Raw genomic sequence first — 24,306 nt, 5'->3', positions numbered from 1 at the left:
TGTTTGATTTTTGTACTAAACCCAACTTCTAAATTTAAAGGTAAGATTATCTAGGGGTTAAATTATTTAATTATGTAAGACGTTTCATAAAATTTTTTAATTTTAAAGGAAATTACAGATTTTTTAAGGTGCTCTAGATATTAATCTTACCATTAAATTTTATAAGAGGTCAATTCACTATAATTTTTAACTTATTAAGCTAAAGAGATAGGTTGAGTGTAAAATTAGCTGTTACGCACCTGTACACAGAGACATAAATTAATGTCTGTGTAGCATCATCTAAGATGTTTCATCTATTTAGAAAAAAAATGAAATTCATAAATATTCAAACCAAATGAAATGCCTAATAGTTTGGTTTGAATAATGTTTTTTTTTTTTGATTTGTTTTGATTTTTTGTCCAATATTAAAATAGGTTTCTTAAGTTTGAGTTTAGGTGTTACCATTGGGTTTCTTCCTTATCACGTCATTCATGCTACTTTATTCTGTTTTTATCTTATTTGCTTATTGTAATTATTGTGTACAGATTGTAAATTGTCTTTCTTAATAAAAAAAAAAAATAAAAAAGTTTGAGTTTGTCAAATTAAAAAAAAGTTCAGTTTGGGTTTAGCTCTTTTTCAAACATCAGGGTTGGTAACATCTCAAAAAAATTTTTATTATTTTAATTAATAAGAGTTTAACATGCACATATTATATTTTTACTATTACAATATAAACTAATCACTGATAATTATTAATAACAATTATACATTTAGAACATAAATTATTATATTTTTAATTACATTTATCAGTTATATGTTACCATACAAAATATAATTTTTATCCTATATTTTTATTACAGCGGTAAAAAAGAACCAGCAGATGTTTTAAATGATATCGGAAATATGTTAGCCAATTTAACTGATGAGTTAGATGCCATGTTAGAAGAAGAAAAAAGACAAGGCCTCAATGATTAAATCAATTAATTCTTTATAAGAATTAAATTAACTGTACTTGCCCTAACTGTCAAGAAAAAACTACATTTGTTCCATCCAATCAAAAAGAGACAATTTTATGTTCCTTTTTAGTTTCTGTGAGTTGTAAAATTTAAATCGCAAAAAAAATTGTAATCTTATTTGTATCTTATTAAATCTGTCATTGTTAGGCTATAAGAGAAAAAACACCAATTGTAATTGTATTCTTCACTCCTTGCTCTTAAGTTTTAATTTTAAATAAGTTAACAATTTTAGAAATATGGCTGATACTATCTTTATCTCACCTAAACATTATAAATTGGTATGGATTAGAATCAGCCTTCTGAATCATATATATATTATTTTAATAACCACAATTAACTATTACTCAAATTTATTTTTAACATTTTAAAATTTAATATTATATAATTTCTATGCAACTAAAATATTATAATTGTTACTATTAGTGTAGACATATCACCTTAAACGTCTTCCTGTTTTATAATTTTAATCGAAAATATAACTTGTTTATACGATTTAAAAAACTTTACCCAAGTTATATAGAGACATATTATATTATATTTCTAAATTATTACTTATAGGTAGCTATTTTGATTAGGTTATAAATTAATCATAGGTAACTTTTATTTATAAATTGAATATTGTTTAAAATACTTTTAGAGGCGACATATTTGACTGATTAGAGAGACAGTTAGTAATCTTTGAACCATAAAGATGTATATTGTTTAAATACTTATCCTGTGTCTATGGTTAATACTTTATATCTGTTCATTTTATCATAAATAATGTAATGAACTTTGGTGAGGTTATTTATTCATTTATATTAGTTTAAAATTAATCGTTTTCGCTAATGTTAGATGAACCACATCTTCACCACATGAGAATTGTAATTTGATTATTCTTAATGGGCATTTCCATTACTTGGCAATATAACATTTATATTGTATGTACAAATAATAACTCAGCTATTAGCATTTTATATAAGATACACCTAGTAAAATCATATTCACCGACCAGTGTACAGGGAGAAGAACATTGAGTTTGTAAAATGTTATTTAATGATTAAATAACATTTAGAATCTAAAACATTTGTATATTATGGAAGTAGGTTTATTATATAAACTGAGAATAACAATTTTATTATATTTATATACTGGTAGATTTTTATACCACAAATTATTATGTACATAAATAAATAATTTTGAATAATATATTGTGTTCATCTTGATTTATCAGCCTTAACCTGTTGCATTTGATTAATAATTTATGTTTGTAGATATTTTGATGTCTGTCATTAATGTGGAATAATATTAATGTATATCATTTTAAATTATAATTCAATAAGATAGATGTTTAATTAGAATAATAATAATTGAAAATTATAGTTTAATTCTATATACACATATCAATTGATTTGTTAAAGAAAAGATAGAATAATTCAAAATATAATTATTTTTTATTTAATAAAATATAACGTAAATTAGATTAAACATTGAAATACAATACAAATATACAATTAATTAATTATGAATTATATTTAATAATATCTATATTATTTAGCCTAAGGTAATTATAGGCTTGAAATACTTTTTGGAGGTAACGTACAGGGTAAATTTTAAAATGAAAGAGACAAAATCGTAGTCGTCTACTCTGTTTTATGTTGCCAGATTTGGGTTAAAGTTTTAAACATAAGAGTATTGAAGAAGAGAATGTGTTGATCTTTGGTTTTTCTGAATTCAATATTACATGATGCACAGTGGTTGACTTTTGGGGGAGGGGGGGGGACTGAGTACCTCAACTAATTTTTTGGATACACTAGCGTACCCCTACTTCTTTTTTATAGGGGAATGCATTGGACTGATTGTTATGTAAACTTTTAACCCCCCACCGCCATGATTATGCAAGTTTTATTAAAATGCTAGGGACGCTACATTTTAAAAGTAGCTAGAGTACCTCTACTAATTTATTTCCAAGTCAACCACTGGTGATGCATCAAATACATTTTCAAATTAATCTCAATGTCAGTAGCTGTTAATAACTGAATATGTCAAAACTTGACGTAGGTACCGCAAATAAAGCTAAAGGTAATAACGAGGCTATGGTATTATAAAGAACTTTAAATAAGTCTAAATATTTTGTACATAAAATGTATAGTATAATATTGATAAACATAATGGCGAAAAGTTAAATGTCTCTAAGAATAATAAAAATAAAAATAAAATAAAATCGTAATTTTTCGTTTAATATCATTATTTTAGATCATATACAGTATATTATCTAAGATTATTATTCCATTAATTGCCATGATAGATTTTGAGCTTGGCGACGTACTTATCTCGGCCCTATCCATAGAATTATAAATTACAGAAGGAACCCCAGCGGCGACTGTTTTTCTTCTAGCACACTGGTGGTGGAGGTAGGTCAGATGGCACCCGTTTTTCATCCTCGCCGAGTCAATCCTCTACTGCAGTTGTACGTCTGTAGTAAAGAAACACGCCCATGTGCACGAATCGGTGGTCAAGGCCAATGTTCCTTCTACACTTGAATGATGTAAGAAATAAAGTCTGCCCGAATTAAAGCCTATAACGGTATTTTGACGAAAATCATGATGGAGTCTTGGAGGGCACATTTAGCCAAGATTCTAAAGAAGCAGCGGAAAATCTATTGAACATTGGAGGTATGTGGAGGTATGCCAACGTTTTGCTGGAGACAAATCAAATATTCCTATTTTTTTGAAAATTTTAAAAACCTATAATAAGCCTGTATGGGTGTATCTACTATCTATAGCATATTATCTCGGTCCATTTTAGGTTTAAGAACATGGTCGATGAATCAAAATGTATTAGAAAAAAATCTATTTATATAATATGGTAACAAAAAAAAAAAGTTAGGACAGACTGTATTCTATGGACAGGTCCATCGTGGTGTCAAGTAAAGTTAAGAATTTAAATTTAACGCTTTAAGCTGATTCTCTATGCCGTTAATACTTCATAGTTTAATAATTAAATTAAAAAAATGGGTAGGACGATACTACGAAATACCTTTTAATAATAGTTTTTAAAAGTTTTAGTTGAATAATGAATCCAACTTTTTGAATTTTCAAGATCAAAATGATGAATTTTACTTGTTTTTGCATTAGGTAACTTATGACAGTTCACAGTTGCCCTGTGAACTGTCACAAAATGTTATAGCCACACATTAGGTATACATATACATTAAATATACTGCAGAACACACACACTACATGATGAGTTCTGAATCCACTTCATATAGTGATGTTTTAGTATAGGTACCTACCCAAGTTGTTGGTAACAAAATGGCATCGTTAATCAACTACAAAAATGCAATACAACGTGAGTTTCTAAAATCAAATCAATAAATAACAAAAAAAATAATGATATATTATTAAAATTTTACCTCAACCCATTTTTTGAATATTGTCAGATTTGGTGATTGACATTTCAATATTCTATGAACAAATAGTGAATACGAACTTCTTTGACATGAAAATTAGTATTGTAATACGATGTAATATGTGGATTTATCATGTATTATGTAGTAATATATATATTATATTGCCATATTGGATTAATATAATATCTTAAATCTTTCATCTACGGCAATTGCCAAAATCTTTACAGAGAACGGAGTTCATTAACGAATAACGATTATAATATTTCAACAAAGTAGAAATGGACAAAAAAACCTGAGTCTCGTACACACAACTGTTAGTTAGTAAGTTTTGATGTTTAGAGTAAAATTGTTTCCATATTTTTTTGACTGGAAGTGAATAATTGTAATGCCGCGAAGGTACAAACAATAAAAATATTAATTTCGTGCAATTATATGCGTACGGTAAATTTTGATATATTCGCTGTTAATTCTAAAAAGCAGTACCTAATCACATTTATTCATAATGACATATTTTTATTTAATAATTTAAAGAGATATATGTCTAAAAAAATTTTGATTGTGCTTCTAATGTCTAAACACCTTCTAAATCAATAGTAAAATAAATTTAAAATTATTAATTATTTTGGTTATTTCTATATCATATTTCATTAATTATTTAATTCAATGAACAAATCGTAAACATCACGGACATGTTTGATAATGTGAAAAGTTGTATTATAATAATATAATAAATATCTTTGAGTTTATCACACTGACGTAATACACGTAGAACAATACAAGGCAGAGACGTTCCAGAAGACTCAGCCGATTAAAGATTCAACAATTTCAATCAGCAAAAGCAGACATAAACAAAACTGCATTCCACACGATTTCAGTTTAATTTTTTCATAAATCACTATATTTTCATGCCAAAGTTTAGTATCTGAAGCATCGCCACGTATAGGCGTCGCATTGCACACACGTCACGGATTCCATCGAAGCCCGAAATAGTCGACGTTTAAAGTGTCAAAGTGAGTTTGTTTTCGGGTACTTTTGGGGCTTAAATTTACTATTTGAAATTCAAATAAATATTTAATTCCATGACAAAATAGTAAAATACAGGGAGTCCCGTGAGGATATACCCATGAGCCCTAGAGGGGGATTCGCCGCACGGATAAAATCCAATTTTTCGCCATTTTATACATAAACTAAAAAAATTATTAAATCATATCATTATATCATAAGATTAATAAAAATAAAATGTTGAAAAGTCAACATTTTCAGAAAAATAAACTCTATAAAATAGGTATCTTTATTTTTTTTTTAAATTAAAAAATAGGTATCTTTATTATTTTTTTAATAAAAAAACAAGGGTACACGTATCCCTTGTCTATGTAAATCTAAAAAAAAATAAATAGATTTATGATATATTTATTATCTCAGGAAATATCGCAATGGGTAAATCCTCGCCAGACACCCTGTATATGCAGTTAGCCAAGTGTACGCATATTTTATTTCCGAGCACGAAATGCATAAAATACACGAGATCGAACAATATAAGCACCGTCGTTAGATTTCTGGTTCCCGGAATAATCTAGGTAAGTACTTGAAATAGACATACATTTTGATTTAGTTAATGTATATGTACAGTAAATAGATACCCGTTAAAACTCGGTTATATCAGTTAAAACTTAAAATTATACTAGTAATACAATTTATAAATACCTATTATAACTCATAAGACACAATTTCATATAATTATAAACTTTAAATAAAAATTAAATAGTTAATTTTGAATTTTCCAAAAAAAAAAGTAAAAAAAGGATTACAGTTTAATTTTATACAAATGTTATTGATATTTTAGGAAATATATAACATGAAATTATTAAAAATCAATTAAAAGGTAAAATAGGAAAAAAATATATTAATAGAACAAAAATCCACAAATCTCAATTGTGAGAAAAATGCTTGTTTTGTTCTTTTTTTTCTATACTCTTATCAAAGAATCTTATTCTGCTTATATTGTACAAATTGTTTATGTCTAATAAAAATTTAAAAAAAATTTCTTTCGTTAAAAAAAAAAAAATGTCAACATCAAATAATTAATAAAATATACTACATTGTGAAAGTTGACACTAACATACAATTATTGTAAACAATTGTAATTCAGCTTAAGTATCAAACTTCTACGGTATCTAGCATTAATAATTTTATAATTTTTAGATAAATTTTTTCAATACAGTATATACTAAGAAATAATATTACCTAACTAGTAAAATAATAATGGCCTTTGATGGAAAACATAAATCACTATTAAATGCATTGTATAAATTATTACTTTATACTTAAATATTTAATACAAATGAATAAAGTTTAGATAATATTAAATTAAAATCAACAGAATATTGTTTACCTTGGATGAATGATAACATTCAATTCTATACATGAATGTAAAATTGAATCAAATCAATCCTGTAGTAATTTGTTGAGATGCTAAAAACTGTAGTTATTAACAATATTAACTATAAAAATTATGTTATGAGATTGGAAGCAACTAATTTTACCTAATATTAAAATAATCTTTAATTTAATTTTTGTTTTTAAAAAAAAATATTTTAATTTTAAAATCTTTAATATTGGAAAAAGGTACTAGAAGAAGAAGATGCATTTTCTCACGAAACAAGTCTCATGTATAGTCAAGTTGAAAGAATGTGGTAGTATTTCAAGTAACATACATATTGTTATTATTATATCTAAATAAAACTACTTGAAATTGTTGTATAATAGACGTACGAATACAGTATACTTGAGATGGTGGTTCAATAGAACAAAAAACCTCTGGATCTGGTATATTCATTTCAATTCCAAGCATTGCAATTCCTACATCTCAAGTATTATTTATTTCGACAACTTTGTTAAAGCATTCTTTATCACTAGATACTAGAAAGTAAATCTTAAAAAACAATATTTTTAAAACATAACAAACAATCATATAAAATATATAACTTAAATTAATAAAAATAAGTTCCTAAAATATAAATTATATTAAACATTACTATTGGTCTAGTAACAGCAACAATGATTGCAGATTGTACACCATTATTCGCCATTTTATAGTCATCGGTGTGGAAATACGGACTAAGATATCTGATAATATACTAGATTACTAGAAACTACATAGTATATACTAAATAGTAATTGTACTTAAGGTATTAAGTAGTATAATGTGATTAAAATCTTAGAACCGACTAACCTAGTCTTAATCCGTGAATGAAAAGCACCTCCTCTACATCATGCAAATAACGAAATGATATTTGGTTGATAACAAATAAATTGATAACGACGGTACTACCACAGTACAATGGTTCTACGGACCACAGAACAATTTACAATGGTTCTACGGCAGTCTGATCTAATCCACTGAAGAGTGTGGACTGTGGATGTGGATTGTGGACACCGGATAGATAAGTCATAAACCACAATTCATTATAATATACCATTTTAGCCATGAACCGTGTGCCGCGGCCCGTGACTCGTGAGTCGTGAGTGATAAGTCAGGAATCAGTAGGTGTCAGGTGATATTCACATCGTCAAGCAACACGTGGTCGAACTACACACATTTTTTGCCCGCCAAATCGACCGCGATAATGTATTACCTAGCTCTGATCTATATACCGTACGCTATTCTAGTCAATATTTTTGCGTCGTACGTGTTCGCTGACTACTGGTTGAACGTGATTTTAGACAAGTATGTGGGAGGAGAGGACGTCAAAACCCGATATTTCGATCACATCGTCGGTACGTAAAATTGTTATTTGGCATTTAATAATTAATAACGAAAGACGAAAGTACATTTATTAATAGGACGTAATACTGGCGTTTGTTGTCTTCGTCTTACAAAGTGCGTAACTTGGCAAATTTACGATTAGCGGATCACATGTAAATTTGGAGGTCTATAGCTAGAGTTACTGATACAATTCTAGCTCCTCCCTCTAAGAAAAATTTCTCTAGTTTCTCCTCTGAATGTTATACATTATATTTAAATATTAGCAGGTAATTGCTTAAGTATTAAGGTATCCACATATAAGTAATGAATTATTAATATTATTTATTATGAAACTGTAAAATATATTATTAGTACTTATAATTATTGTTACCTACTGTCTTGCTCAACTGCCTCTATATATACTATAGTTATAGTCCTATACTTATTATACTAATACTAGTAACTGTGTATATTGTGAGTAGTTTACACTTCACTGAAGATCATATTATCTGTATTTGTATTAGTAGTGGGCATACTCGGATTTCACGGAATATCCGGATTATTCAACTCGATTTTGCTGTTCAATGACTCATTTTTGTATATTAATAATATTTTAATTCTATAACATAATTTTCAGACATATGTGTACAAAATTTCGAATGAATTTTAAGTACCAGTGATGTTTTGCGCTTAGCTGTTATAAAAACAATTACTTAAGTACGTACTTACTATGCACTTTGTTTGATAACTATAATAAATAATCATTGAAATTGATAAATATGCTGTAAATAATACAACTTAAGTATTAATTTATTGTTAAATTTTCATTATAATAAAATAATTTATTTTACCATACATTAAAAATATTTGTAAGTCTGAAATCAAATAGTCATAAAAAGCAAATCCATAAATCCTGATAACCCGGATAATTCGGGAAATCCGGATAAAAATATGATTCGAATCCGGATTTGGATATCCGGATATTCGGATTTCATGCCCATCACTAATTTGTATGTGAGTTTTTTTACGATAATTTAGTTTTTAGATGAGTTATAAGCATTTTTTATTCATGTTATACTTTATACACAAAACTTGCTAGGTGTATACCTACGACTTGTTGAAAAATCCGATAAATCTCTTGTTAAAATTATTTTTAATGTTACATGGAATATGGAAATCTATGGAGATAAAGACTCAATATCCAATTTAACTATAATTATATTAAGTTTCATTATCTCTTATTTACATCAAGAGGTCTTGGACAATAGCCGATAAGTATTAATAAATGTAATTTTATGATGGATTTTAATGATACGAAAACTTGGTGATTGATTCTTATTCTTATACTCAAACTCTATTTCATATACATAAATTTAATTATTCAAACGTATACATTTTTTTATAAAACATTCATGAAGTATCTCAACAATACTATACTATATTCCCATATGGTAAAATAAAAAAATTTGTTTTTAGAATTGTGGGTATCCATCGCATACGGCATACATAGTAGGTACAAAAAATGTGCAATCATTGATGACAAAACGTTTTGTGCATTTATCATAGATTAAGAAAAAAGTAACTAGACTAATATAAAAACATTAAAAATTATATTAAATTAAAGTTTGTGGAATTTTCGTAAAATATAATATAGGTATTCTCATTTAATCATTAAATTAGCATTAATTTTAGTGTAATTTCGAATGATAATGAGATGATTTTTAAAATCAGAGTTGGCAACACTCCCATTTGCGTCGTCACCATACACTTGCATAGAAATAAGTTTGAAATGTTTGAATTTTTAGTTATACTTAATACTTATATTATTATAGTATTATTGTTCTTGTTATTTTTTAAATCAACGAACTCTGACACTGGATCTGTAATATTTCAACTGAATAGTAAATCTTATTACTCTTAATTACCAAATACCAATCAGGCACTCTTATGTTACTTGGACTTGGCCAATTGGCACTTTCAACTTGTAACTCAAGCGGTAATGCAGTATTGGTATAGCACACCTCATCGCATATTCAACGAGCGCTCTAATTGTCGTGAAGCTCCGTTTTTAACTGTCTTTATTTTCAGTGTTTTAATTTATTTTCATTTTATTTGTAACGATCGTATTTTAATATATGGACGGTTCAATGCCAGACAACGCAGTTGTAAGAGATAACGTCTTCATATGATGTCTTACTGAAACCATCTGTAGAACTCATCGAATTTTTCAGCTACAAACTATACAGTATGCACTTCGCGGGTTGTAAGTTTGTATAGGTACATAATATATCTATTACGATCCAACAGTCAACAGATAAATATTTTATAAAGCCGTAGAAACATAGTATGTTAACTCAATCGAGTTATAACAACACAATTTATAAAACTTGTATTTTTGATGACACGGAAAATCTTAGTATCCGTATGTTGGACCAGAAAAATTGAAGATGCATATTGAATATCATTAAATTATTCAGATCTTATAAAGATTCTAAATTTAGAACGACCTTCTATTAACGAAACTGTTACATGAAAAACTATATTTATAAGCCATTCATTTTAAAACAAGTTGAAGTTAATGGCGCATAATAGCTACGTAGACAAAAAAAAAAAAAAAAACGGGTGATTAGATGACTATGGGGCGCTGCCAAAATCTCCAACATCAACCGCATCCAAAGATTCCAATCAAAAACTCTACGTATAATTCTTAAAGCGCCATTCTTTGTCTCTAATCACACCCTCACTCCGACCTCAAAATTCCGCATGTCTCTGAACTAGCGAAAACACATTATAAACATTTCAATAGCCGCCTAGACAAACAAATCCCTTAATCTCTGACCTATCATCTGTTTCTATCCCATGTAACCCTACTAAAAGATTAAAAAGACAGTGGTGTCGTGGCCTGCTACTTGCTAGCCTAAGTGAATATATGTACAATAATATCCTAGCCTAAGAAAATCTCACTCATGTCGTAGTACCTCCACTGGGAGGCCTCTACAATCCCCAAATCTGCCATTGTATATATTATTTTTATTTTTATCTTGGCTTCTATCATCAAATCAATTATTCTTATTGTTCTCCTTTAAAACAGATTGAATAAAACATAATAAAAAAAAAAAAAGATTAGATAACGCTCTGCAGCTGTACAGTAGGTTATAAAAAGGTAACTGTAATGAATGATGTTAAATTAATTGAATTCAATGGTTTAAAATCATTGTACACGAAAAACTATTCTGAGCTATGAGCGAGGACGGATTTTGTAGGCCTAAGATATTTTATATTATATTTATATTGTTTAATATTGTTATAAATTATAATATCACACACTAGTATATGAAAATATATATTTTTCATATAATAGTCTGTGTTAATACGGTAGCCGCGAGCCGGTAGGTTTAATCAATATTACCTATTTGCATTTTGCATATTATCATAATATTTGTACACAGTATTATGCTTTAGACGTTTCAAGTAACCACGAATAATATTTTTAATTTACAACAATAAGTATAACTAAAATTGTCATATTTAGTTTTTCTGTTTGTCATTATCTTTTAGGATAGTCAAAATGCTCCGATTTTCGACATCTACATCTTTTCTGATATAAAAGTAAATCTAGTTGATACTTTTTAGAAGCCACAGTCGGGAATTCCGATAGTGTCGGTAAAAAACAATACAATTCGAAAACAAATGGTTATTTTTTCTAAATTCAATATTTAATAATCATAACCCAAAAACTATTAACCGTACATTTTAAATTTTCACCAAATATTTATATTGGAATACAATTATCAAATAATTATAGTAAGCAACAATTTCAAAATCTCTCTTTTTGAGTTATTTATTTCCATGAGACATTTTTTGAATATTGCGAGTAATTAATTTTTTTAACTATCTTGGATAAAAAAAATTCACTTAGTAAAAATAACTTGAAATTCTAATTCAAAGTTACTTATAGAAGTTCAGAAATACTAATGATTAATGATGTATAGAGATACGATATTTTTTTTATTTATATTTTTTTATGGCCGAGCGGTATTCACTTGTCCATCTTTTTTTATTAATAATCTTGCAATATTTTTTTTTGAATAAAATAATAAATTATAATATTATATAATCATATAACGTATTAATCGAAAATTCATAAAATATCAAAAATATATTTCCCCGTGACTCCGTCTCTCTCGCTTTCACTCTGCCTTATATTATATATTAATAGAAAAATAAACAAATAAATAGTTAATTACCCATATTTTAATAGCCTTAGCCGATGGTACCAAATCATGGGAAATTCATAGCGTTTAAGATTAAAACGAAGACGAAATGAACGCTGCACGGTAAGGTTAGGTTAATAATGTAACTGTCATATTTTTGTAAAACGATTTTATCGCATAAGCACGTTGTTCACCACTCCACTGTTCCGTGTTTACTAAATGGCATATTTTCTTTGAACTAATAATATTTAGTGAGAATATTGAAATTAATACTTAAATATCATCGCATAATAAAAAATATGTAAAAATAATATTATTTTATTAGAAATATTCACTGGCAACAGATGTAAAAAACTAAAAACACATCAAACACCTTTAGTTTAAAAATTACAGTGAATCGACCTATTATGAAACTTGATGGTAAGAACATTATCTGTGTTTGTACGTTGGTTTTTTACGATAGTTCAATTTTTAAGTGAGTAATGAGTATTTTTAATGTACTGTATATTATATGCTCATAACTCACTTAAAAATTGAATTATCGTAAAAAACCAACGTACAAACACAGATAATGTACTTACCATACACTTTCATAATAGGTCGATTGATTCACTTAAATTTTTAAAATAAAGGAGCTATAAGTGTTCTGCTGAGCGTAAATTTGGTATATTACGCACTGGTAAGACGGTGACAACAAATACCACTGTTACGTACTCTTAACTACGTGTTAATATTTCCTATAATTTTATACATGCAGATAGGTATACAACTTATATAATTATTTTATTCAAATTACTACAATTTAAAAGTATTTACGAGAACGGCCAACTATATAGTTCGAACTTTTATTAAGGTATCGATTGACCTCATCATCCCTCCTTTCCTTGATTAAACTATCATATGCAAATCAAACATCAAAGTACCTACATAATGCAATGTTTAATCGTTTATTTGTACTTTTTGACGTAAATTTTGGAACCTGAAGTACAGTGCCCCCTCCCCCAATATAAAAAATCTACTATGACATAATATGTTATTGATAAATTAGGTGATCAGCGCCACTGCATTGTTAGGTTTAAATTTTAATATTATACCTAAATTATTAAATTATTAATTATTTACTAAATAAGACAGGTTAATAATACATTAGTGGTATATATCAACTTACTTAATTTTTGCCAATTTTTTGAACAAGAATAAAAATTGTTTAAAAAAATCTAACTGAATCTGTAAAAAAAATAGTCTTTGCTATTTAAAAATAATATTAGCTCTTAGCTCTTAGTGTGAATACTGAATGCATTGTTTACCAATTATAATTATTTACCTTTATTAACATACACAATACTTGTGTCTAATGAAAATTGTATTTCTTTTTATGTATCTTTTTTGTATTTCTATTTCTTTCCTACAGTCCTACACTAACTTATATATATTTAAAACTTAAATTATATTTTCTAATATGTTCTGTGTTCTAATGTTGCAATAATATATTTTTAGTGGGCGGAGGAACAGCAGGTATTGCTGTAGCTTCACGTTTAGCAGAAAATGAAGCACATACGGTTTTATTAATAGAAGCTGGACCTAAAGTATCATTATTGCACGATATACCTCTTGCCACACCAATGTTCCAGAAGTCACCAATTGATTGGAAACACCAAACAGAGTCACAATTGGACGCATGTCTCGCAATGAAAAAAAATGTATTGAATGCAGAATATATTAATATTAAATAAAAATTTTTTTCAGATAAACAATCAATTCAATATTGTATTTGTATGCAAGCTATAAACTATATGATATTATCTTGTTTTTTTTAAGTCTAGCCAATGGCCTGCAGGAAAAGTCTTGGGGGGCAGTAGTCGTATAAATTTCAATATTCATGTAAGAGGGCATATTTCTACTGATTATTTATCGTGGCAATCTGAACAAGATTGGACCAAAGAGGATGTTCTTTACTACTTCAATAAATATGAAAAAGCTGATACATATAATAGTAAGTATCTTTATGTTAAAAAATTTACATAACAGTAAGAATTAGAAGTAACTTATCACTATGTGTCTTGATTTTATACAAACATTCAATGTACATATGAGAAAATTCCACAACATAAATAATAAAAATATAAAACCATTAAAAATAAAAACCGTACAACCAGGATCACCCAACAAAAAACAATTCTTCAGTCATCAGCCAACACATGTGACACCATTTGCGACAGCTATACTTGAGGCGGCCAATGAGTTGGACTTCAATACTTCATTTGATATGAACAACAATGGTTTTCATATTTCCAGGCGAGATGGTGGTGGTGGTGGTAGTTTCTCATTGACACCAGTGTCAATAAGAAAAGGAGCAAGATTAAGTGCTGAACACCTATACTTAAAATCAAAAAAAAAAAAAAACTTAACTGTGCTCACTAACGCTCTAGTTACAAAGGTTATTCAGCATAAAATATTTGAGTAACAAAGTTTTATATTATACAAAACCTATTAATATTATTATTATTTAATTTAAGTAGGTGCTGTTTAAACATAATTACGAAGCAAATGGAGTTATTTTCAACAGATTTGACCTAGCTTATAAAGTTTATGCATTTAAGTCGGTAGTCATATCTGCAGGAACATTGAATACAGCAAAAATACTTTTATCAAGTGGTATTGGACCAGCATACCAACTTAAAGCATTAAAAGTAAACAAATATTTTTATTTATTTTATTTTTATTTAAATAATATTGTAACTTTAAGATTCCTGTAATTGCGGATTTAGCAGTGGGAGAAAATTTACAAGACCACATTATTACTGGATTGGATATGATAACTTTAGAAAAATCATTGGATTTAACTTTTAAAGATTTTATATCGCCAATTAATATTTATAAATACTTTTTCAAAGGAACTGGTAAGATACCTAAAATACAGTTATTTTTAAATTTTATATTCTGATATACAAATTTTTAGGCACATGGACACATCCAGGATGTGAAGCCGTTGGTTTATTACAACTACCTTCAGATAACAAAAACTATTCTGTGTCACATCCTGATTTGCAATTTATGCTTTTACCATATGGGGTATCATCTGATGCAGGTGCAGCATACTTCAACCACTTGAATTTTAAAAATGAAGCAAGTTAAATAATATAAATATTCCAAAACATTAAACATGAGTAACACTAAAATATTGATTCATTGTTTAATTTAAGATTTGGAATGAATATTTTCAACCTCTAGTAGGAAGACAGGTCATTTCATTAGCACCAGTGCTATTGCATCCTCAAAGCAGGGGATATGTGAAGTTGGACATTAATCGTGAAATTGTTGTTCAACCAAATTATTTACAAAAATCACATGATGTCAATGTGTTAGTTCAAGGAATGAAATTGGTGAAAAAATTTGCAGAAACTAAAACATTATCAAAGCTTGGTGCTATGTTTAACACAAAACATTTTCCTGGTTGTGAAAAATATAAGTTTGGATCGAACCATTATTGGGAATGTTACATTAGACATATGACGTTAACTTCTTATCATCCAGTGGGTACATGTAAAATGGGAAATATCCATGATAAAAGTGTAGTGGATTATTCATTAAGGTAGGAAGTTTACCCACTCAATAAATATAAATCTTGATTAACATAACTTTTATTTAAGTATAATTATATTATGTATGTTGTAGAGTGCATAAATTAAATAAATTGTATGTAATTGATGCATCAATTATGCCTTCCATGCCAAGTGGGAATATAAACTCTGTTGTTGCAATGATAGCTGAGAAAGGAGCTGATCTCATAAAAATGCATTGTTTTCAAAGAACTCAAAAATGTAAAATCACAGACTTCTTATATTATGGTAATAAGTATTAAAATACAATTTTAATTCCATTGTAATTTATATTGTTATTCATCATTTTATGTACTTGAATTAGTTTTATCTATTAGTTTAAAATATGAATTTTATTTTTACCTTTTTGTAAAATTGGGAAATCATTGTTCAGAAGTATCAACAGTTTTACCACGTTTTTTGTATCGCCAACTCGTACCCGTATTTGGACGTCTAGGAGCTTTTTGTAAGCTGCTAAATGCGATGGGCTGGTCATTTTCATGTAGCCAATTAGGCAAATTAGAAAATTCTGTACGTGGAAATTTATAACAGCTAGTATAGTATTTAACAAATGTGATTTCATTTGATAAACATTGCATTGCTGTCCATGTATGATACACCAACAGTGGAAATTTGGTAGTCCAATATTCTAAAAATGTATCAGGAATATCACCAAATAGCTTCTGAGTATCTAAAGATAATTCTCGAAAATGATGTTTCTAAAACATAAAATAAATAAATAGTAGGTAAAATAAAAAAAAATATCCTTATACTTTATTTAATCATTACTCAATATGACTAACTTTGTTTCGAAATGCTCTTAACAAATCTCTTATGCTTCCAGTTCTATACGTTCGGTATTTCCTTAATTCTGAAGTTATTTCTTCATCAATTTTATCATGCCACCCATCTTGCCCAATAACTCCATCACCTCCTTTCTCAAGTTCTAGCATTACAGGGCTCATTGAATGTTCCTTTTCCACACGATCGCTAACATCCTAAAAAATTACATTCATAAAATTCCCTATCATGCATTTAGATTTGAAATAAATAAACACCTGTAGAAAGGATAGCAATGTAGAGCTGTCCCAGAATGCTGGATAATAACGAACAGCTGTAGCAGTGGGCCTATCTTCTGGGTTTCGACTTATCATCAGAGATATCAAACGTTTCCAAATTTCACTTTCATTTAATGCATCGAGACTATTTTACAAAATTTTATGTTATTTTGTATTACATAATTTACTAGAAAAAATTTAACTTTTTACCAAGGAGCTTGACGTTTATCCAATATTCTAGCTTGACGCCACAATGAATCACCAAATGGATGTTTTCCATGACTGAGGATGTAGTAAAACAGACAGCCCATTGAAAAAATGTCAATAGATTTAGTCTTTGAAAAATAATAATACATTTTTATAATATAATACAATTAGATACCCAAGTGAAATATCCTTACCACAGATGCATTGGTAACAAACATTTCAGGTGCTATCCAACCATCAGTTCCGGTGACGCCTGAACGTTTTGAAAAGGACATTTTTCCACCCTGTAATTTTTTGCATAACCCAAAATCACTAATTAGTGCTCGAACGCCACTAAAACTGCCATTTCCACGCATAGGTATTGACAATAATACATTGTGTGGTTTTATGTCCCTGTGGACTATTTTATTGTATTGATTAATATTGAATATCAAAATAATATAATAGTAACTTGATTATGGTAATTATAAACATTACCTATTCCAAGTGAATGAAGGTGCTGCAGACCTTTAATTGATTGAGATAAAATTTCTTTTGGACTTATTTCATTTCTCAGTTCATTTTTTTCTACATAGTCCTAAAAAAACCATTTAACATTTTTAAAAACTATATAAAAAAAACTTAGTTATTTATTAACTTACCTGTAAAGTTGCAGCACATAATTCAAGTGCAATATATCGAAATTGTTTATCTTGTTCTGTACAATAATAACGAACAACATTAGGATGATAATCAGATTCTCGGAGAATATGCACTTCTCTTTCTCCAGCGATAAAGCACTCTGGCAACAATCGCTTAACAGCTACAGGCCTACTTTCAAACTCCCCTCTACAAGAATATTAATTCATGTTAAAAATTACAATTCAATATTAAATATAAGTAAAATAATTACTTAAATACTGATGTTCCTTCACATCCTTTTCCTAAAACTTCATCTGTACGGAATATAATTTTTCCAATACAAAAACTACCATCAGGTAATTCTTCAACTATTTGAGATGAACTATAACTGGAATGATTAGAACCTCTTGAACTTCCTTGAGAACTGTTATGACTGTTATTTGATTTATTCTTCAAACCTTTCATCTAAAAGTAAGTTTAAATGTTTTAACAAATCATATGAAATTGGGATCAGAAATAATTGTCTTACTTCTTTACGTAGATACCAAAACATTAAACTCATCAACAGTGTTATTCCAACCATAAATAATTTAATTCCAGCATTGTCTCCAAGTATTTGGATAATAAGCCATGAATCCAAAGATTGAGGAGTCTGAGTAGATATTGTGCTTGTTTGTTTATTGCTGTAGTTATATCCACTCATATTGTGATAGTAAATTATTGAATCGGTGTTGCCAGTTATTCTCGGTATACCTGTATTTAATTCTTGATTCAGCTGGTAGTGTCCTATAAAAAGATGATTTATGTTGTAGAAACATTTGGTAAAACAATAATTATTTATTTGCATTACCCAGTAAGATTGTGTGGTTTTCAACATTTTTAGGTTCTACATTATACTCATTACCACTATAATATGGCAATACTGAAAAAGAAGTCTTGTCCAAAAGAACAATTAATCCTCTATCTACTAATGGATTAACTTCATCAGTGTCTGCAATGGCTGGTAAAGCATATAATCCTGTATTCATGTGATGACCAATGTACAGTGTATGGCTATAAATCAGATATTTAAAATATTTTACTATACTGTCAACATTTTAAATCATTAATAAAAATAACTAGTAAATAATTTGTGATAAATGAAATATAACTATTTATAAATTTTAACAAGAAAAGCATAGGTATTTTTAAATTAAATAATTTATAGTTTACTTACAAATAACTAACTGAATTTGGATCTTTTGATGATAATGCAATGTTTGAAATCAAATGTTTTATGGAGTCTTTAGCTATGTTTGTTAATGGTAACGACAGTAGGCTCTCGCCATCATGCTGATAAACTCCAATAACAGGTGAATCAAATTCTCTTTCCCATAGTAAATTATGATAATTAATAGAAGATTTTTCTAACTTATCTTTTGGATTGAGAAAAACTGCAAAATTGCCAGTTGAACTAGCAGCAAAATATTTCACACCTAATAAAATAATATTTATTTAATACATATAATTAGAGGATTATTTAATAATTAACAAATAAATGTTTAATACTACATAGTAAATACCGTGATTAAAATTCTGTTCATCGGTCATAGTTTTAGAGTTGTAACTGAAAAATGTTACATTCCATTGACGTTGATCACTACTTAAACTGTCAACCATCATAACGCTGTATTCTATTAAAAAAATTAAAATTAACTTAATTAAATTAATTAAACAATAATAATAGGTACATACCAGATTTACTCAATAATATAGATTTTGAAGCAATTGCTGTGCATATTTTGCCTTGTTTGTCAAAATTCATGTATGCGTGTTTTTCACCAGTATTCCAATCAATAAAGTACCAACTATCAATTTTTTTGCCTTCAAGAAATACTCAATAGTTATAAGAGTTCCTTAATTAATTATATAAATCATATTTAAATATAGGGATATTTACCAGAAAATAATATTCCGTCTGAACTTCTACATGGTGAGTTAGCAACTAACTGAGGGATAGTAACATCCAACTTTTTGATTCCTACTTTATCCTTATTATGTAGTAAATAAAGCGAACCATCCCTGGGATCTGGCAAGAATAATGGCCTGTAACAAATATTAACTCTTTGTTTTATAATGTTTGTATTAAAATTAATATGACAATAAGTAAAACAAAAATTAAATACATACGTGAGGGCATCTTTTATATTGGATGGAACTTTGACTGGTGGATCTAACAACAAAATTAAAATTTAATGATATATTAATCTATGAATAAACAAGTGTGAATCTATCTTATGTACCATCGCGAAATTTCCACAAAGTTTTTCCAGACCTTTGGTCAACCGCGATGAATGAGCCATCGAGCGTGGACAAAAATATGATTCCTTCGTATTGCACAGCATTAACTTTGGCCAAACTCTTGTCATCCTAAAACAAAATATTAAACGCTTTACACAATATCCGGTCGTAACGCAGTAAACGGATACACACCTTAGGGTGATTGAGATCCTGTGAATCCACGTACAGTAAGCAGATTAAAAGCGGGATCAGCGCTTGGATGGTCAATGCCATTTTGTCGTCAAAAGTCGCGTTTTGCAGTTCACAGCCACATCGACCGCGAGTCTTAAGCGCATCACACTTGGCGTACGACCCGACGTCCGGTCCGTTTCATTTTCGAAAACTGTTTACAATGTTGGTGGTGTTCAGTGTCTGAAACGATTCGATAACAGTGACATTTCACGGATAGACGAGACGACGATGTCTGAAACACTAAACAGAATTTCAGCGCAAAAGTTTCGACTACAACAATAATATTGCGAATCGGGTAGATAAGAGATTCACTGATAATGTCGGTCGGTGGTTCACCAGTGAGACAGTGACGCCAAATGAGCAACAGACGACGACGTGATTGCTGGGGTCGAGGGCCGTTCTCCGACAAAGCTGCTATGTTTATTTTTCGTATTTTTTATGAACGTGCGCTTTTTGATTTTTGTGCTCCAGCGGCCAATTATTGTTCCTGCCTGCGAGATAGTTGATATACTTTTATTTTTTTAACACCCGCTGAAAAATTCACACGGATACATAGGTTAGACTTTAATTTAACTTTTATCTAACATAGCCAAACTGACAAGTTCTTTTTTTTATTCACTGCTTAATATTAAGCATGTGCGCAAATATGGAGGGGGCTTTAAGGGCTAAGCCCCCCTCCAAATCGCAAACGCTATCTACGCCTATTGCAACTTAGCCGATCGCCGTTGACACATAAACGATACACGCACAATATTTTGAGTGAGTACTCCACCAATCACATCTAAAAAAATATAGATATTTGTGATTAGCTTGAATGGTTGCATATTATTATTTCGAAACAAATTATGAACATTTTGGAGTGCAATAATGGAATTGAGATTTCCGTCATCACTGCACTTGTTGAATACTCATAATATAGTTGATTGGCCGCCGGACTGTCGGAGACTCATCGGAGTACGATAATCGAAATTAATCATATTTATATGTTTCATTAATTTTTTTAACTCAAAGTAATAATAATAATGTTTTAAACACGCAAATAGTCACATATTATAGAATATTTGAATATAGATGATAAAGTTATTTATCCACATAATCTAAGTGCTAAAAGCTTTTTAGCTCTTTAAGTTGGAGGTAGATTATAGGGGTCTTATTTTTTTATAATTTATCTATTTTCGAAATTGAATTATAGTATCTAATATCTATACATTGTAATGACGCTAAAAATAAGCGTAGGGTGTTCAAATATATTGATTGGTTTGATACCTCACTATAAATTTTCATGGGGAGAACTGGAGAAGGAGGGCTTTGCTTTCACTGTTCATCAATTTATGTCAATGAAATTCATTAAAAAAAAAAATGTATGAAAAATCTTGGATTTTATTTTTAAATCTAATAAATATATTTAATTGTTTAATATAAACAGCTTACAAGCAACCTTGTACTAAATTTTCCAACTTTTTGGCTAAGTGAAAATATTGCCACAATATGAAGTAAAAAAAAATACATAAAATCGAAAATATGTCTAAAATGTCAAAAAAATGTAGTGAAAATTTCAAGAAGGTCTAGCTCTAGCTATGCGGCTCAATTAACTTGTCACAGCTCCGAATTTGAGGTATAACTGTATAGGTACTAGGTAGGTACTTAATATAAGTTATATATTATGTAGCTAATTGTATGGCCACTGTACGCAGAACGTTAAACATTTAAGTGTAATATCAGGTTTCACATTTATGATTGATATGCAGATGTCTCTCGAGGACACTCTGTATATTGAGATATTGCAATATCTCCCGAAATAATGGAAATATCAAAATTCTGGCTTTGTAATAACAAAAGAAGTTATAGGAGCAAAAAAGGCAAAATATGCATGCGAATATGTAAGAAAAAATTATAAAATATGCATGAAAAAATTTTAAATATGCAAACAAAAATGTTTTTATTTACCCATTAAAAGTGTGTTACTTATTTATTTATATACACGAAAAAAGTTTTAAAGACATTATTAAAAAAATTGTATTATTTAAAACTTTTATATAAGTTATATATAAAAAAAATTATAAATATGGTGCGTTACCGGTTGGCGTTTGAGATTTTATTGAACTGAAAGAATAGTTAAATAAATATATTACTAATAACACTCACAGGGATAAGAACTATAATTTTTTTATTGTTTTGGTAAAAAAGTTGAAAATAAATGATTTAATTTAATTATTTCCAAAAAAAATCACCATTGCCATTTTGTAGAGTTTATTTTTTTGAAAATATTAACGTCCACCTTTTTATTTTCGTTAATTTCTTTATTTGTTTTTTTTTTTTAGCTTTGAGAAAAATTTCGAATTATTCCACTTCGTTGTGTTATCAAATGGTATGTGAAACGCCGTGCCGCGCGCGTGCTCATAAGGCCGGCCGGCCGTACGATTTCAATGTTCCTAGTTACCTATTTTCATATTTTATTTCTTAAAACTAAAAAAAATATTAAAAATCAGGAAATTAATGAAAATAAAATTTTGAAACGTCAATATTTTCAGAAAAATAAATCCTATAAAATGGCTACATATCATTAATTTTTTTGGAAAAAAATAAAAAATATATTTTTAAATTTTTTTTCAAAACAATAAAATAAATTTAAAACGAAATAATTGCAGTTTTTATTCCCGCGAGTCCTATAACAGAACCAGAATTTTATATCTCTATTATTTCGTGAAATATCGCAGTGATAGGTAAATCCTTGAGGGACACTCTGTATATATACATTATACATATATAATATATTGTATGCTTCAATATTTGTACAATAATTTAACTTCTCTATCTTATTTACAAGAAAAAAGTCATTGTTTGATTATTGACTAATACTTTGTTTCAAATTCGTTTGGATTTAGTTTCAGGCTTGAGCTACAGTACTCGCTTATAACCATCGTATATAAGTGTACACAAACACGCACTCGTAGCTCAATGAGAAATCGATGACGACCTAGGTGTCAATAAGCAGTAAGCTGCACGTTACTCATTTACTATAAACAATAAACTCAGTGCCGATTTTAGAGGGGGTGTCTTTTTTGTTATTTTTTTATTTGTATATTAGGTTGAGTAACATAATTTACTTCTTAACTAGTTCATCAATTTTTCAGATTAATCTGTGTATGATTGTATTCTTTTAAATATGAATTAACGATAAGATTACAACAAGAACCCAAATCCCCTATCAAATCCTTTTTCTAAGTGGCTTATACTTTCAGTACCTAAGTAATTGAAACTATATAAGCCTTGCCTCTCATTAGTCGTTCATAATCTTTTGTATACCTGAAATGAGTATTAAATTTGGGCTACATATTTTGTGCCCCTGCAATTCCATATTTTTGAGTAGGAATTTGTACCTTTAAAATTAAAAAAAAAATACGATATGACTCCGTATAGATATTCGCGGGTAAGTACACTGTGTTGTTTTTCACGCGCTAGAAACTGCTTTAATCTTAATAGTACAATATACCTAAACAGTGAACCTATATTATTATAGACGTATAGTGAAGACTCAGCTACATCCATTGTTCTGTCTTCTGTGTTATACAACTGGTGTACAGCAGGCCGGCGTGACGTCCTCTAATAATAATATTATCAGTCCTTCGTTTATCATCATGTTAGCTGCTCGTCGGTACGCCGTGTCAGCCGCGATTATACTCTGCTCGTGCGTGAATATAATTATTCAGTTACACACTGAATATTTTGTTCTATACGAAAAACCGGTTTTGATGTCGTCTGATTTTGACGGTATGCTACGCCACTACGGTACTATAATAATACGGGTGCATAATAATAATGCTATTATAAATTATAATAATGATAACAGGCGCTTCTCCAGTTGCAGCAGACAATACAAAATGAACCACAAGTGATTATAACACTACCACTGTGCATATACATAATATATATATGTATATATTATATAAAGATACGGCAGTATA

The 24,306-nt window shown here is 28.7% G+C and overlaps 3 protein-coding genes and 1 long non-coding RNA gene across 8 annotated transcripts in view; 3 read left to right on the top strand and 1 right to left on the bottom strand.

Annotated features, from left to right (window-relative positions):
* Positions 1-2,183, top strand: part of ckn (CRK like proto-oncogene, adaptor protein) — a 29,089-nt gene extending 26,906 nt beyond the window's left edge. For all 3 annotated transcript variants that reach the window (XM_015510134.2, XM_015510130.2, XM_015510132.2), the window contains one exon: positions 840-2,183. In XM_015510134.2, the coding sequence (XP_015365620.1) occupies positions 840-954 (115 nt within the window). In that variant the 3' untranslated portion in view covers positions 955-2,183. The remainder of the gene's footprint in view (positions 1-839) is intronic.
* Positions 2,184-5,066: 2,883 nt separating this feature from the next.
* Positions 5,067-7,091, top strand: LOC149058900 (uncharacterized). The gene is made up of 3 exons (XR_016190566.1): positions 5,067-5,396; positions 5,809-5,963; positions 7,012-7,091. It is a non-coding gene; the product is annotated as an uncharacterized LOC149058900 (long non-coding RNA).
* A 621-nt stretch (positions 7,092-7,712) lies between these two features.
* On the top strand, positions 7,713-16,231 carry LOC107162937 (glucose dehydrogenase [FAD, quinone]-like). Of its 2 annotated transcripts, none has more exons than XM_015510122.2 (9): positions 7,713-8,163; positions 13,843-14,045; positions 14,164-14,338; positions 14,502-14,782; positions 14,865-15,035; positions 15,092-15,245; positions 15,305-15,471; positions 15,549-15,937; positions 16,021-16,231. In XM_015510122.2, exons 1-9 carry the CDS (start codon positions 8,013-8,015, stop codon positions 16,205-16,207), a joined length of 1,878 nt encoding a protein of 625 aa, XP_015365608.1. In that variant the 5' UTR covers positions 7,713-8,012; the 3' UTR covers positions 16,208-16,231. The 2 variants fall into 2 exon arrangements, with proteins under 2 accessions (XP_015365608.1, XP_089077544.1); XM_089221418.1 differs by lacking the exon at positions 7,713-8,163 and adding an exon at positions 10,387-10,408.
* Ire1 (serine/threonine-protein kinase/endoribonuclease Ire1) lies at positions 14,332-20,684 on the bottom strand. 2 transcript variants are annotated; one of them, XM_015510117.2, is made up of 18 exons: positions 20,303-20,684; positions 20,113-20,239; positions 20,000-20,042; positions 19,770-19,915; positions 19,565-19,693; positions 19,393-19,503; positions 19,047-19,305; positions 18,681-18,883; positions 18,360-18,616; positions 18,102-18,295; positions 17,851-18,037; positions 17,687-17,786; positions 17,404-17,609; positions 17,213-17,337; positions 17,003-17,147; positions 16,748-16,942; positions 16,308-16,663; positions 14,332-14,724 (listed from the first exon to the last, which is right to left on the bottom strand). In XM_015510117.2, the coding sequence occupies exons 1-17, from the start codon at positions 20,381-20,383 to the stop codon at positions 16,328-16,330; spliced, it is 2,844 nt and encodes a 947-aa protein (XP_015365603.1). In that variant the 5' UTR covers positions 20,384-20,684; the 3' UTR covers positions 14,332-14,724; positions 16,308-16,327. The 2 variants fall into 2 exon arrangements, with proteins under 2 accessions (XP_015365603.1, XP_015365604.1); XM_015510118.2 differs by having other exon boundaries at positions 14,332-14,719.
* Between the last annotated feature and the right edge of the window lie 3,622 nt (positions 20,685-24,306).

The sequence above is a fragment of the Diuraphis noxia genome, unplaced genomic scaffold (genome assembly GCF_037042655.1).
Source record: "Diuraphis noxia isolate RWA-SAM2 unplaced genomic scaffold, SU_Dnox_SAM2 contig0002, whole genome shotgun sequence".
Lineage (NCBI taxonomy): Eukaryota > Metazoa > Arthropoda > Insecta > Hemiptera > Aphididae > Diuraphis > Diuraphis noxia.
This window is presented reverse-complemented; position numbering and strand designations above follow the sequence as displayed.